The 16,080-nt window shown below is 41.9% G+C and overlaps 1 protein-coding gene across 1 annotated transcript in view; it reads right to left on the bottom strand.

Annotated features, from left to right (window-relative positions):
- SGPL1 (sphingosine-1-phosphate lyase 1) overlaps window positions 1-7,089 on the bottom strand; it is a 43,428-nt gene extending 36,339 nt beyond the window's left edge. Inside the window, exons 1-3 of the mRNA XM_019507816.1 lie at window positions 6,880-7,089; window positions 3,277-3,344; window positions 560-707 (exon numbers count right to left, since the gene is read on the bottom strand). Coding sequence (XP_019363361.1) covers window positions 560-707; window positions 3,277-3,344; window positions 6,880-7,075 — 412 coding nt within the window. The 5' untranslated portion in view covers window positions 7,076-7,089. The remainder of the gene's footprint in view (window positions 1-559; window positions 708-3,276; window positions 3,345-6,879) is intronic.
- Window positions 7,090-16,080: the final 8,991 nt, after the last annotated feature.

Below are 16,080 nucleotides of genomic sequence, written 5' to 3'. Positions count from 1 at the left end.
AGCTTGCAGGCTGCAAACACTTTTCTCCTGTAGGGATCAAAGAGAATACACCATTTATTTGTTTGAGGGAGGAGAGGGGAGTGCAGGAGAGAAGGGAAGGAATTAAAGTGAACAGGAGTCAAGTTTTGTCCATCTCTACCTCAGACAGCTATGAAAATATCCCCTTCAAGTTAATAAAACAAACCAGATTTTTGCATTGGTAAACAGACTAAAGACCTTCATTCTCCAATTAGTTTTCCAAACTTGTGTTGTCTGCATTACATGTCATGACTACAACAACAGAACAATCTTACTTTTCCAATACCTTTTGCATCATAAAACCTTCAGGTGGCTAGTGTACCTGCAATACTATCAAATACTGGTGAGGTTTGATAGTTGTCATCTACAGAAGGACATCATCCCTCAGTTAACATGTTGATTAACACAAGAAAAAAAAAAGTATTGAAGATGAAACTACCGGCCACACAGTTCATTTAACTTCATCAATACACAGCATAATTCCAATGTTAGGCTTATGAGGTAGACCTGTATATTCAATACTATAAGCTCACAAACATACTCATTGAGCTGTAGTCTTTCATCTTCTCTAGCAACTCATCTTGGCTGATGCCTTGTGCTGGCAGTGCTTTGATATAACCCTTTTCATCTTTCAGGAAGGGCAAACTAGAGGTTACATCATCCAAAGCCTTGTTTATCTGCTTCTGTATCTAAAGGGAAAATAAAATGTCAGTGAGATGCATGCCTTTTATATCATGCACAAGGTTCACTACTAGTGCCTGGCACAAGAAGTTCATTATTAACAGTATTATTAACTCCTTAAACAAATATGGTCAAGCACTAGGTATTTTAATTCTCTTAATACCTACTTAGCAATTTGAAAATAAAATTGTGTTTACCAAATGTAACAAGGTTCCCTCTACCCTTTTCATTAAAATCAAGTCCATGAGGATATAACAGTTTTTAATCTGTGCCAGTTAAAAATAAAGATACATTACATTTTGAACTAGTCTCTTTACACATTAGATACACAGGTAGTCCTCAGACTTATGACAAGACACAGTTTTCAGGAACCAATTGTAAGTCAAAACATTGCAACTCAGAACCAATTTTCCCCATAGGAAACAATGTTATAAATGGGAGATTGGCTCCTGAACCAAGGCCCCATATCCTATTTTCACCAAAAATAACCCAGAATTTTGTACTCAACCGATTATAGATGAGTAATATAGCTACATTAATGTATTTATATTATAAATAGCAATCATATTGGATTTGAAAAGACTTCTTTGAAGTGACTTTGCTGGACTTGTTGAAGGGTTCTTGGCTGGAGTTCTCTCAGGAGTTTTGTCTGCTTTCTTAAAGAAAGTGTCCAAATAAGTTTGGACAGATGTTCTCCAGGGAGATGCAGCGAACTTGTTTGCTGGTGTGACGTGGCGTTAAAGTTGAAACTGACATCAGAAAGTTGAAACAGGGTGTCAATTTATAAATACTGTAAGTGCAAAACGTTGTAACTCGAAAAGTTGAGGACTGCCTGTACGTTTAGGGTGCGTATACATGAGCAGCGAGGCTGCTCCAACACACTGTAATTACAGCACACCAGAGCAGACTCAATTAATCAAGTCTATTGGAGTGTGGCAATTACCGCGCTCCAGTAGACTCCAGCATCGCCGCACTGAAAAATGGCAGTGGGGGGTGCTTAACTAAAGCTCATTTGATGAGCTTTAGTTAGTGCCCCCACCACCACCACCATTTTTCAGCATTGCGACACTGATACATGAGACGCTCCAAGCGCTTTAATTAGGGCTCTTGAAGCCACTCTAATTAAAGGGCTCCCCCTCAATCCCCCCAACACACACTCCCAGAACACATGTATAAACACCCTTAAAAGACTAGAAAATATCAGTTACAAAACAATACAATTTATTTAAAAGAAAATTTCCAGTACAGATAAACTTAAGGCTTTTTTTTTTTTGTACTTGGCCTGAGCCTACAGTTTTAAGGCCCAGATTTTCCCTCTTAAAGGCATTATCTCATAGCAGTACAAATTTCTCCACCAGGATCCTTATCGAATACAACTGTTGGGAGCTTAAAACTACTTGAGACTTTTGGACATTGAAATGCTTGGAAGTCAAGGCCTCATGTAATCAACATGATAGGCTTATCAAGTAACAGATTACTGATCAGTGGAATCTACAGACAAGAAATACTAAGCCATTTTTTGTAACGGACCAACATCTCAATAGCCCTACCCTGAAAATATGGGCCATGTAAGTTTAGCAGGTTGTGACAGGGAGTCTAGAGTTATTCTACACATCTTCTACCAATGAATAAACAAAGCTTTTATTGTGGAATATATGAAGAGAGTCATCAATTCATCTCCCACAGATCACTAATTACTGAAGCCTGATGAAATTGTCAGTCAGGGCACCAGTCTAGCCAAACAGGATCACATTAGCTCTTTAAAGGGGAGGTACTAATAGTTTATAACAGCTGGGTAACAGCCCTTAAAGCTAGTTCTTTTTCTTCTTAAATCAAGATTTTTTTTTTTTTTTTTTTAGATCTTGCTTCCAGTCGTGGCAAACAAGATCAAAAAAAAGAAAGTGTTTTCTTTCATGCTAACTCATTCAGCTGTTACATCAGAAGACCTGGCTTCTGATTCTCAACACATTTTATGTTGCCCATTTATTGAGATTTAGGTCTTCAGGGCATGAGCTGTATCAAAGTGTACTACTGTCATTAACCAAGACACTAAAAAGAAGTTATAATTTTCTTGATCCAAATGAAATTACAAGAAGTGCAAAAAGAACAGCTAACACTTGTAAAATAGTTTTTAACTTTTAGGAGAAACAAATATAATTGTATTTCTTGTTTTAATGATTATACAGCTTTGGCTGTCTTAATACTGGAATGCAAGTCATTCTTAAAAGTTCTAAAACAAATCAACCTGAAGAACAATGAGAAAAATAAGCATCTTGCCCTGCACAACCAATGCCCACTTACCTTTTCTTTGCATACCAATGATCAGGTATGGACAACAAACCCAAAATGTTAAAATTACCTCAGAGCAACAACCTGGAACCAACTCTAAGCAGAAGTCAGATAACATCTAGAACAAAGTTGGGGCAAACTCAGCCACCTGCAATTGCTCAGAGTCAATAATGGAAAATGGCATCTCCCTTTTCTGAAAGTAACAACTACAGAAAGTTTAGATCAGATTATAAGCTTTTGGGGTACAGACTCTGACTGAATATTATGAGAAGTTGTTGGGATACTTACTATGCCTCCAACAATTGGCACGTTCCTTATGAATTTAAAGAACTGCTTTTTACTTCTTGATGTTAAACCTGAAAGAAAACAAACAGTTAAACTAATTTGAGTTAAGAAGTTAAAGAAAACTGGGGTATAATATTTTGGAAGTACGTGAGGAACTCTTGGCTAAATGAAATGAGAAGAGGACTGATGTGCAGGGATGAGCATAACAGTGTTAAATCCAAATTGAGCTTGGATTATAAACAGTATTAAATTTAAAAACCTTCATAGAGTCACTGGTAGGCATTTATCACCAAATATTCCATTTTGGGCAATAAAATCACGCAAAGAATAGCAGTGTGAAATTGGTACCCAGCACTGCCTGTGCCACATTGCATGGGCCCAGCCCAGCTCAGTGAGAAGCCATGCACCTTCAGGCCATTTGGGCTATCCCCTGGAGTCCCACACCACTCACAAGGACCATGTGTTGTGCTGAGCTAGGTCCTGCCACCACAAAACCAGCTCAGCCTGATGGCACTTGGGGCCCATGCACATAGCGCACAGCCAGGTTCAATGCGTAGTCCCTACAAGTGGCACGGGGCCCCAAGTGACATGAGCAGCATGGAGCTGCCCAAAGGAGCATGGCCCTGTGCCAAGCCAGACTGGGTCCACACGATGTGGCACAGATGGCACCAGGTGCCAGGTGGTTGGGGCTGAGCCACGCTGCCCTGTGGCATGGAGGGCTGTGCCAGGAGGGTCCCGAGCAACCCAAATGGCTGCTGCTGCTGTGGGGAGGGAGCAGTCCATGTGCTGTGTGGGGGGACATGTACCCTGTGGGGAGGCAATAGACCCACCCCTCCTGAACAGCCCCCCCACACCCAGTCCCCCTGCAATCCACCTACAACACCCACATCCCCAAGCCACCCTCAAAAACTCCTCACCCACATACCCAACCACAAACCTCCAGACAAGCCCCATACCTCCCCAAACCTCACCACACAAACCCTACTCACCCACAAACTCCCCCAACCCCCCCAACTGCTTTACACTTGTAAATATATCAATAAAACATTGCCCAACTGATCTCTCTGTATATAGCGGTGTTTCATTTTAATAGTGGAAGAACACTATTTTGGGTATTTTAAAGGAAAATTTGGGTTTTGTATCATACAATTTGCAAATTTTAAACAGGGAACACCAGGATCTCTGCTGATCCGACAAGTGACGAGACCTGAGCAGAGGAGCCTGTCCACAGCCAGCATTGGGGACCCAGCTGCAGGGCAGATGAGACGGCTGACCTCTTGGCCATCTGGGGCCAGGAGGACATGCTTTGACAGTTCAAAGCGGGCCACCACAAGGATCATGTATTCTAGGTGATAGCTGCCCAGATGGCAGAGTGGAGGCACCCCATCCAGGTCTGGCAGGGGCACAGCCATGGCGCCACAGGTCCAAGGATACAGATGCTGTTGCGGGTGGCAGCAGGTCACAGCCAGGCAGCAGCCTCCACTGCCATACTGCTGCAGTGTGTAGAGGGTGCAGGGGTCACTTCAGGTTAGGGCTGCTTCAGCAGTCCAGCTGGCACAAGGGGTAGAGTCCCCAGTTACCAAGTGGCTGGGCCTCAGAAACTCCTGAGGGCAAGTAGCCCTGAGCTGCTCACCAGAGCAGGTTTTTATACTGCTGGGGCCAGCACAAGTACTGGCCCCAGCCTCTAGCTACCCCTGGCTGCAGATCTTCAAGGAGCTGACCAGGGGGGTGTTTTTTGCCTCAAGTGGCACAACTTGTCCCACACCAGACTGCATGTCCAGGCACATGTGCTGAGGCAAAAATCTCCAGCACAAATCTGTGCCACTCCTATCTGAGCTGCTGTGAGCACACATGCCTGCATGTGTGGAAGCGACCCATGATCTTATCTTCAGTGCTAATTCCAGGATTCTTTTAGTTGACTCCTTTTCTTCACATCATCCATCTTTGCAAGTCTTAGCACTAGCACGTTTTGTAGTAAATACTTACTAGTTAGTACAGGGGTTTTAAACCTTTTTAAATACATGTACCCCCAGAGGCCAAACATGGAGCGGGGGGGGCAGGTGGGTGTTGGTGCTAGGCCAGACACAGAGCAGGGGTGGTAGGTGGTGGTGGTGGCCACAGCCACCTGCTCCCCCCCAAGCATCCAGCTGGCCAAGCAGCACCTGTGCGGCCCACAGAGGGGCACTACTGCCCTTGCCCCACCTCAGCCCTGCTCTTGGCAGGCCTAGGTAGCACAGGGTGGTGACTGGCAGCACTCCATCCCTGCCCACCCGCCTGTACCCCCTAGGGTTTTCCCAAGTACCCCCAGTTGTCAACCCCTGAGCTAGTATTTTAGAAATAATTTACACACTGCATGAACTGTTCATTATCTGCTTTGTTTTCTCCCTAAATATGGAGGTTTCTTCAAACTTTTCCTATGCTTATAAAGCCAGCACGTTTAATCAAGATTGCATAACACTATTTAAAAAATAAACAAGTAAATTAAGGGAATGTCCATGCTTTGACACTCCTAGGATACTGCTCATATCCACACCTGCTCTAGAAACAATGTCAGGAAGCACAATGGGGACAGCCACTACACCACTTGCAAGCATGGGGGCTAACAGATCTCAAGGGTGGCAGCAGGTAAGTGTGCCTGAAACAGTTTCAGCACCATATACAGAGCAGTCAGTAGGCAGTGCATGCTCATAAGCAAGCCTCCAGGAATGCCAAAGAAGCAGTACAGACATACCCTTTGGGTCTTACTAATAAGCTACCTTCCATTTTATTCTTTAAGAAAGAAAGAAAAAAAAAGTTTCAGCTACGTGCATTTCCATTTGTGGACAGAACATGCAACAGATGATGTTTATTGTGCTTCTCCACATTTAACACTAGGTTACTTTTAATACATTACAATTAAATCCTTATTGTGAGGTCTATGAGGTATTAGGCTTTCCCCTCTGAGGAATCTAGTATTCTTTGACTTCACCTTGCCAGGGTGAAGAATGTGTGGCAATGGAACAAGATATCAGATACAAGAATTTTAACATTTAAACACTTCAACCTAGGGGAAAAAAAAAACCCACAGAAAACTGACTGAAGTGAGAGTGTGGACCATAAACAACTACCTTTGTGAGGAAAGAGACGTACCTAATGCAAAATCAAAGGGAGCATCTTTCATTTAGTCTAAGTAATGTTCATGACAGATCCTCCCCCTCCGCCCACCATTGTACTGTGCCATGTTTCCACATCAGGAACTGAACAAAGAACACAGAAATTTATGTTCCAGTTTCTGACCTATGACCCAAAGCAAGGGTGATGTTCTGGCTAAACATTTATTTGCTGAAGTCCAGTAAGAAGGGGGATGGACAGGGCAGCCTTTCCACATAAAATATGCATGTTCCAGAATGTCTTCCACCGTGCTGTAGTAAAGAAAGATCAAAGCTTAAATAACTAAATACTCGTAAGTCTTGACCTTAATTCTTGGCAAATGATTTCGTAAAGAATACATACTGGTTTATGATTGTATACTGTATAGATGTAAATATGTTTACACATATAATAGCCCTACTCCCCCAAACATTTGGAAGAATCCCCAACAACAGGTAGATATGCCAGGGTACTTACTCTCTGGTTGGAAGAGGAAATTATGCACCCATACCAATATTAGAGTAGAAGCAAATGTTAATCCAATCAACTTCCAGGGCTCAATTCCTTCACACTGTCCATTCACAAAGCTCCTAGCCTTTTCTAAGTACATCAAGATGACATCTTTATAGGGAAAGGTGTCCTGGAAAAAAAAACAAACACAAAGAGCAGACATTACAGGAAGCAGAACAAGCCTGGTCATCTTCAGATAAAGTAGTAAGGCAGTGCCAGTGTTAATTATGGATTACCAACTTAATAAATGTTTACTGTGTAGCACTGCAGTGCATAAACTGCTTAGTTGCATAGAAACTCCACCCCAGTGCTTACTTTACACTACTCCCTTAAGCCACCTAGGTGGTACATAATTGACTAGGAGCCTGCAGTGTCAACAGACTTGCATTTGCTAGGTTCTGTCAACTTCAAGGCTTCTATGAGAGACACAAAGCACTGGAGGAGAAAAAAAGTTAATTGGTGGCTGAAGAAATGTTCATGTGCGAGTATGTAGGAAAAGAGGTATTCTGTTGCATGGTTTGATCTATTTACTTAGCTACCAAAAGTCGTAACAACATAGATTTGCTTGGCAAAAAACAGAGATACACCAAGTAAAGGACAGAGATGCACCAAGAATTAATAAATTAGATGGCAGCTTAAATCACTACAACTATAGCTGAAAGCATTTCCACATCATGGTATCCAAGTTAGCATAACATTGCTGCTTCATTTGGACAGCAGCTGAAGGTCTCCTTTAATACCAACACACTCTTTAAAGTTCACTTAGCTTCTACTGCTTTTTTGAAAATTTAAGCAACTTCTTTCCTTTGGGGATTTTAACATCACAGAGATGAACACTGATGCTTTTAGTTTATTAGCTGGTGCAAAGGAAAAACAGCATGGCAGGAACTCCATTTGGAGGAAGGAGAATGATTTGTTAATGTACTGGTTTCTTTATGACCATTTAAGAGCTTTGGCAGGAAAGTGCTGGAGTACCACCAAATATTAAGTGATATTTCAGAACACAGAATCCTTGCTATGAAGGTACAATAACTTGTACTGTGTTATTGTAATCAACTAAATAGAATAGATAATAAATCTAAATAGAATGAGTGCCAACACTGCTTGGTTGGCTGACACCAAGCCCCAGATTTGGAAAAAATCAACAGCTTTCCTCTCCATAAGAAGCAAGTTTTAAAAGAATGACACTGGACACATCTACACAAGATGATAAAATGTGCAATAGACTAATTCTACTGATTATTAGTGTGTCACGGTGAAAACTCTGCTATTGCGCTAATGCACAGTAGAATTAGTCTATTGTATATTAGAGACACTTTAAAGGCATGCACTGGCACTACTGCACAGTACCTGTTTAGTTATTACAGGGACTAAACTTAAATGTGCAGTAACCACAGCATATTAATGCATGTGTAGATGCGTCTGCCGTTGAACCATTTGGGAATAGGACTTTATTTTAAATAGCTAAAGAACCAGGAAGAAAAAAAATGCTATATACATCTTAGTCTACCACGCCCTCGCTCGGTTTTAGAAGAGCCATGTAAATCCATGCACTGCTCTGCAGTTCAGACTTGTTCTTTGACTTCCAAACTACTTCAACTCATTATTAACAAACTGCAGGACAGGTTGTGATATTCTGTTGCAAAGACTCCAGTACCTTGTTCCACCACAGAACATCCTGAGCTACACTTCCAATAAATTCTACTTTTATAGACTACTATTTAATAGGTTATTTTATAGACTGCTGTTGTAAATGCTACCCCCATTACAGACTCCTTTTAGATTACTCAGACATAATTCTGATGCTGCTAGAAGGAAGGATGGCCCAGTGGTAAAGCTGTTAGCCTTGAACTTGGGAGATATTGCCCTGCTACTGGCATCCTGAGGGACACCGAATCTCTCAGACCCATGAAGAAAACATGTTCGCCACAGGTTCCATCTGCAATTCCTCTAATATTAATGCCACCAACATTACAGTGGTATGATAGACAAGCAAAGAAAACAACAGCATGAAGAAAACAAGATAGGTAGAAATTCACATGTGAAGATGAACATGGAATTAGATTATTTTTTCAAGCATTATAGATTAATTCTAATCTTGTAGGATACAAATCTTAATCATTTTAAAAGTCTATAGGGCTGGTCAATAAGCTGGGCTCCCTATCTATAAATCATCAGCAATTTCAAAGGCCTCACAAATGTTATACAGTTCAAAAACATCTAAAATATTATTCAAGAACAATAAAAAAAATGAGAACTACTAAATATTTTCCAATGTTATTGTTCTTAAGTATCTATAGTGATGCTGTGTCTTCATACATTTGATCCACCCAGACCTTCCCCCTTCCTTCCCCCCCACCCCCACGTTACCGAATACAAGGTCTGACATAATTCAAATTTTCTTTTCAGTAGGGCTATATATCTAAGATAAAAAGACAGGTTTTTCCACAGTCCTAGGCATTAATTTTATGAGTATTCATGCTGACTTTTACATAAGGGAAAAAGTCCTAGTTTTACTAACACTCAAAGTTCACTGTACAATTATATCAACTATTTACTACTTTTTTTCCTCCGTGTGCTAGCAGAGACCCACTGGTTAAATCCTGTACGCCAGAAACCTCCAAATACAAGAGATAACAATGTTCTGCCTTGTAAACTTGTTCACAGAGACAGCTTTCATGTTACTACTGCTTCTCCCACCAGTAACATTCCCAGCGCAACTATGGATCACATGTGAACAGAAGAAAAATACTCTGAGCTTTGTAAAATTAAAAATGCAACCCAAGATCTCCTCCACTGCCACTTATTTCACAGGCTGAGCTGAGATCAGTTGTCTCATCAACGCTAAGATCAATCAATTCTAGGACCTTGTGAAAGACTGAAATCTGTCCTGCTGAAGAAGCCCCACGAGGGGGTTTTTGTTGCTGTTGTTGTTTTCTTGTTTTTGCTGGGAAATGTAATACTGTTCCTATGACCTATGGTCATTTTACTTTAAGAACTCTGTTAGTCACTCATAACAACTCCTTAGCAGACTAGTAAATTCACCAAGTTTTACAAGACCATTTAACAAGTAAAAAGAAGAAAATCCTCCCTGAGACGATTTTTCATTTCCAAACTCCTGTGTTAGGAATAACCCAAATATTTGGCAAAAATTTCGTGTATACCATTGTCATTTACAATATTCATTTTTAATAATATAGATATGCCAAGACGCTTGTGCAATTGCAGTATTTTAGCAACTGGAATTAAGAGCACATCCTGATGTTCCTGCTTTAGAAATCCATTAGAAGCTATCCCATTTCAAAAGCAGCTATATTAGCCACTATCAATTTTTCATCATAAAAGAAAGCCCAGACAGCACAGTAAAAGCAGGAGTGGGGGGTGGATAAGAATCAAACTTCCTTTTAAGCCAAACCTAATGACACTCAGCGTTGTAGTTTTGTGAGAAATTTTCCTAGCAAAAAAGTTTAGAATTTAAATACGTCCCTGAGCCTCAGGTTTAAAAAAACAGAAAGATGAAAACCAGAGGACTTTACACTGCTGCTAATGCCCTAACTAGTCTCGGAGCCCAACTAGAATATTAGTTTTGTGGCTGTCAGAAAGGCAGCATTCATCTGCATCATGTTTGTTACAGCAACAGCTCAAAATAGACTCTGAGAGAAGTTTGTTTTCCTATTGGAATACCCTACATTATTCACAAAAGTAGCTTTTCAAAGTGGCATAGATTATTTTTAGGAAACAACAGAAACCCTATAGACACTGTCATTAAAAATGAGTCCTAATAAAGCCATCCTTTATATATAGGTATCCAAATGTCAAAATATGTTACAGGGCACTGCTACAGTTAGAAAAACCGTTTCAGCAACAGACCAGCACATTTTCCATGTTAAAACAGTCAAGTGGTCTGAGCTTTGGCCCTCTGTAATTCTTAAAAGTCGCTTCAAGGTACTCAGCACTATTCCTTCAAAACATGGAAAAGCTGTCGTACATTTAATATTTCCAAAGTGCAACACCTAAGAGCAAACAAATACGAGTCAAGTAAGGGCATTAAGCTACCTTATACATGTGTTATATCTAGGACTTTGTGTAAATTTCAATTACATAAATATGCTCTTCAGTATTGCCTTCTAGTGCCACTAGCTACTCATAGTTAAAGTATTAAAACAGCACTATAGTATTATTATATTATACACTATTACATTATTAAAATATTAAGATTTAATTATTTTATTACACTGAACGACTACTGTCTTTACAACAAGCCTGTTTCTGTTCTATGATATAACCTACATGAGCACCTAGCACCAAAATGCTACTAAACGGTGAACTTCAGAACTCCAGCTTAAATGACCTGAAGTATTGCCTAGCATTTAGCTAGTACCGTGCCAACATGGTCACAAATCAAAAGCTACCTGCTGCTGCCAATGTCTGTCAGTAGCAGATTAAGCTGGCTTAAAGCTCACTGTAAAATAACTGTTTCATAAATTGAGGCTAAATAACACTCACATATTTTCCAAAGTTCAGCTCTGTATCTGGTCAGACAACCCCTATATTTAAATACTAAGACTCAAACATGGTAAATTTTCCTTTCCTGCTTTCCTTGTTTTGACAAACCCTGATATTAAGGGGGAAAAAAAGTTTTATCAAGCAACTTATGACTGTGAGTGTTTAGGAACAACATATCAGTTTAGATAGTGACCCCAAACAGTCTGGTCACGTCTGATTATAGCTAAAATTAAGTCTGCTTCAATTAATGTCTATGTCATTAGGTTTGGCTATGTCTGACAGGGCCACAAAAGAGGAGTAATCTCTGGTCTAATATCCTCTGTCAGTAAAAGTCCTTGGTGTAGGCAAATTATGCCAGTAAAACTGTGCCTTAGTACAATTTGTTTCATTAGGACCAAACAGGGCTAGAATAAACTAGATCCATGTCAATCCTGTTTTGCCAGTAGACAAGAAAAACATTCCTAGAGTAGATCTAAGCTACTGGTAGGTTTCTGGACTCAGCCTCAGATAGCTACCACATGAAACCAGAATTCTCATTGCTCAAGCCTATCTGCTATTTCAAAGGGAGTTACTCATTAAACTTGTCGCCCTGTTTTGAATTATGCTCGTGTAATAAAGGGCGAAATAACATCCCTTCCCGCCACCCTCAGCCCTTACTTGATTTCATAATGTCCATGTATATATGAATAGGTAGCCATTTGCTCCCCACTACAAAACCTTACCCAAAGTTTGGAATTTGTGCTACAGGTCCAAGGACAAGGGTGCATTGGCAGAGCTAAGTGCAAGTACAGGGTTCCCCAGGAATGAAGCATCATAGACTTTTACACATCAGAATTGAAGGCTGAAGGAAATGCATGCACAACTCATGTTAATACTTCATTTAACTGATAACTGCTTTCACTTATTTAGTTGCATTAAATTTATTATATTTATGCCCAGAAATGCTCTTCAGAAGTGAAAATGAAAACCCACTACTTAGAAAAGTAACTTCTTGATACAAGACAGAAGCTGAGGAAAACTTATGCTGCTGAGTCTCAACAGATCAAGAGGACTGAGCTATGCTGTTCTCACTGGTGGCAGATGACAGAACAAGAAGCAATAGTCTCTAGTTGCCACAAGGGAAGACATTAGGTTATGTTAGATATTAGGAAAAACTTTCTGACAAGGAGGGTAGTAAAGCACTGGAACACCTTACCCAGAGAGATAATGGAATCTCTGTCCTTTGAGGTTTAAGACCTGGCTAGACAAAGCTGCAATGATATAGTTGGGGCTTTGGACTAGATGAACTCCTGAGGTCCCTTCCAACCTTAATTTTCTATGATCCTGTGATTGCCCATGTTACAGCTAAGTCTAGCTCTAGCACAAAAAATATACCAAAACTAAATAAATAGTACAGGAAATAAAAATGGGAAAACATTAAGGTGTTCTTTAGAGAACAAAAACAACTGTTAAAACCAGACAGATGGATGTTAACTTTAAGCAAACTGGAAAGACTAGGCAATTGTATGACGTGCTCAAAGAAGCCCAAAATAAAATAGGAGCAAGTTTTCACATGCAAAATTAAGATTTTGATACCAAAAAAATTTCAGAAAGTTGAAAGGCCTTAAAGTGGTAGACCAACTTTGTGCTGAGCACAAACACACTGTGATCACCACATGCTAGGTTAATCAGTGAAGTCAGCTCAGAGTGACCCTGAGTATGTCAAGAAGCAGGCCTAAGAGTGACAACCTAAGAAAAGCATTGGGCACATGGCCAGGACTGCTCTACCCTGGCTATAATGTCTAATGTCTGGGCTTTACTGTACATTGTGTAGAAGTAGCATGTGCTTCTCTTCAGTAGTCCTGAACTCAGCTTGGAGGCAGTCTAGACAAGTCCCTTAGACTAGGGGTGTCAAACTCATCCAGCCCCCCAGGCCACAGGACTCCTTGCAGACTGAACCTGAATGCAGCAGCAGGGCAAGTAGCATCAGATAGCTGGAAGGGATAAAAACAGCTACTGCTTGCCTCCCTCATAACTACCAACAAATGCCTCCAGTGAGGTTCTACACTCTGGTATTATGACAGCAGCTCCCACCCCCTCTCATTCTGTCCCCATATTTACAGAGCTTCTGGGAGGCCCATGGGCCAGACCTGGCCTGTGAACCATGTTTGACACCCCTGCTTTACAACAGTTTGGAAACTTTTACCTCAGGCCTCTGCCCTTTGGAAACCTAGCACTATCAACATAAACTTAGCATCACGATTAATTTAAGAGCCAATGATGTTATGCTTATAGTTCCAAAATAAACTTACTCTTCAACTTCAAAGGCACAAGAGCTCTCCAAATTTAAAAAAAAATTAAAAACACCCACATGTATGAGTGTGTTCCGTTTGTTTGTTTTTAAATAAGTCTTCTCTCTTCATTCACCCAGAGTTTGTGCATTCTGTTCTGGGACCACTGTACTTCTAAAGGCATGAGAACATAAACCTCTTGAAGCAGAAACCTATTTATTCAATATATTTTACCTTTCATGGAACTACATAAATGATACCAGACTGTTAGAGATATCACAGAGATAAAACTGTGCCATAAGGCACAATTTTAAAGCAGACTATAGAATGGTAATTGGACCTAGATAAATAAATAAATAAGCAAGCAAGCACACACAAGGCCTAGAACACTTTACCAGTATAGTTATGCAAGCCTGAAACAAAACCATCAGTATCATCACTAACTGAATGAAACCATTATACATCCAGGGCTCTTTGGCCTTGTGACTTTCACAATAGTGCAGAAACCTCTTCTAAATATCAATTTGCCATAAATACAATCCCCTGACATTTATTGTAAAGCATCAATCTATTCTAATGATAACAAGCCACTATAGTTTATCTGCATGCAGATGCTATAAAGGATACTTTACCTGGAAGGATAATAACTTGCTACAAGTGGGTGAGCAAGATTTTCCTTGCTTTACCTTGAAATGAAGTTTTTAGTACCTCACATTTCCCTTGTATCCCCTGGATGACCCAACATTTGAAAAATGCCAAGCCAGCCTTCTCTGGCTCACGATCCTTGTCTATAAAGTGGGGTTTCCTAGGTTCTACCTTACTAACTCTTTACTAGATGTTTCTCAGAAGTCAATACTCATGTGCAAATTGCTGCTTTGCCTCTGTAATGGCCAAGACAAACAAGGTTCACAAGTTTTCAAGAAGTTATGATGATGTACTCTGAACTGTGTCTTAGGCAAAGAGACCACTAAGAAAACAGACTGATCAACAGGGATCCGGGTTTTACATTTCTCACAGAAAAATGCAAAACTATGGATTTTCCCTTTTAAACAAGAAAAAACTCAGATTTCTTATTTTAATGTAGAAACACACCCATTTTCCACTTGTGCAGAGCTCTCTGCAGGCTGGCAAAGTTCCAGCCTGCAAGGAGCCCCATGGGGGAAGCGGGAGGACAGTCAGGCAGGGGGCATCATGTGCACGTGCAGGCTTACACATCTACAATTGAACATGGCCACCAGGCAGCCTGCAGACTGGCTCCCTGCAGGTAAGGTGGAGGGGTGGGGGGCGTTTGCAGGGCACTGAAGCATCCATATGGAGGGAGGGAGTTGGGTTGGGCAGGGACTACTGCCCAACTGAGGCAGCATGTGGGGCTTGAGGCCCAGGGCTGCAAAGCATGGCTGCAGTGCTCCAGCAGGGAGCGAGATGGAGATGAAGGTGGCTTATCCAATGGGGGAGACACAGGACACACAGGAGAGGGGGGGCACGTGCCTCCCAGATCTGTGTGGGCAGGGGTAGGGTCAGGCTGTGCACTGCAGGCTTGGGCTCCCTGCCCTGCTGCCCTCCCTCCGAGGCCTGTGTGGCCCAGCGGGTGGGACCTGGCAGGGCAGGGCAGAGTGGGCCTGGGTGGGGAAGCTCCTTGCCGCTTGCTTCAAGCCCCGCACTGCTCTGGCAAAATGCGCACCCTGCAGCAATGGGGATGGTGGCGCAGTTGTGCCCCTTGCTGCCAAATGGGCAGAGGGCACCTCACTATGGCAGGACAGAGCTCTCAGCAACAGCCATGAGCCTCCCTGCCCAGCCCCATTCTGCCCTGCCATTCCAGGTCCCACCTGCTGGGCTGTGAAGGCCCCAGAGGGAGGGCAGCAGGGCAGAGAGCCTGAGCCTACAGCAGGCAGCCTGCACCCACCCCTCCTCTCCCTCTGATGGGTGCCCCTCCGGCCATGTCGCCCATGCGGGGGAGCTGGGCTCTGCGCTCCAGTCCACTGCAGCAGCCTCCACCTCCCACAGGCAGCAGCCAGGGTACAGGCACTGCTGTGGAGGGCAGGGGGCTGTGGACCCAGGTCTCTGGCCCCATAGCCCTGGCAGCTGGGAGCCCCCTTCAGCAGGGCTGGGGGGCAAGGGACACGAGGAGGGCCAGGGGGCATGGGTGGGGAGTGACAGCTTGGACCTGCATCCTGGTGAGTGAATGGGGCAGGTGGAACTCTGATTTTCCATGATAAAAAACTCAGAATTAAGTGTCAAAATGTATAGAGCCTTAGAATTTATTTTATTATAGTGATTGGAAGCCTACCTTTGCCTCAAATTGCTTTAAAATTGTTAATATATCAATAAAACTTTGTGTTCAATTGATATCTATAAATATATAGTGGCATTTCATTTTAGTCATGGATTTTGG

This window comes from Gavialis gangeticus, unplaced genomic scaffold (assembly GCF_001723915.1).
Source record: "Gavialis gangeticus isolate Ggan-Ray unplaced genomic scaffold, GavGan_comp1, whole genome shotgun sequence".
NCBI lineage: Eukaryota > Metazoa > Chordata > Crocodylia > Gavialidae > Gavialis > Gavialis gangeticus.
This window is presented reverse-complemented; position numbering and strand designations above follow the sequence as displayed.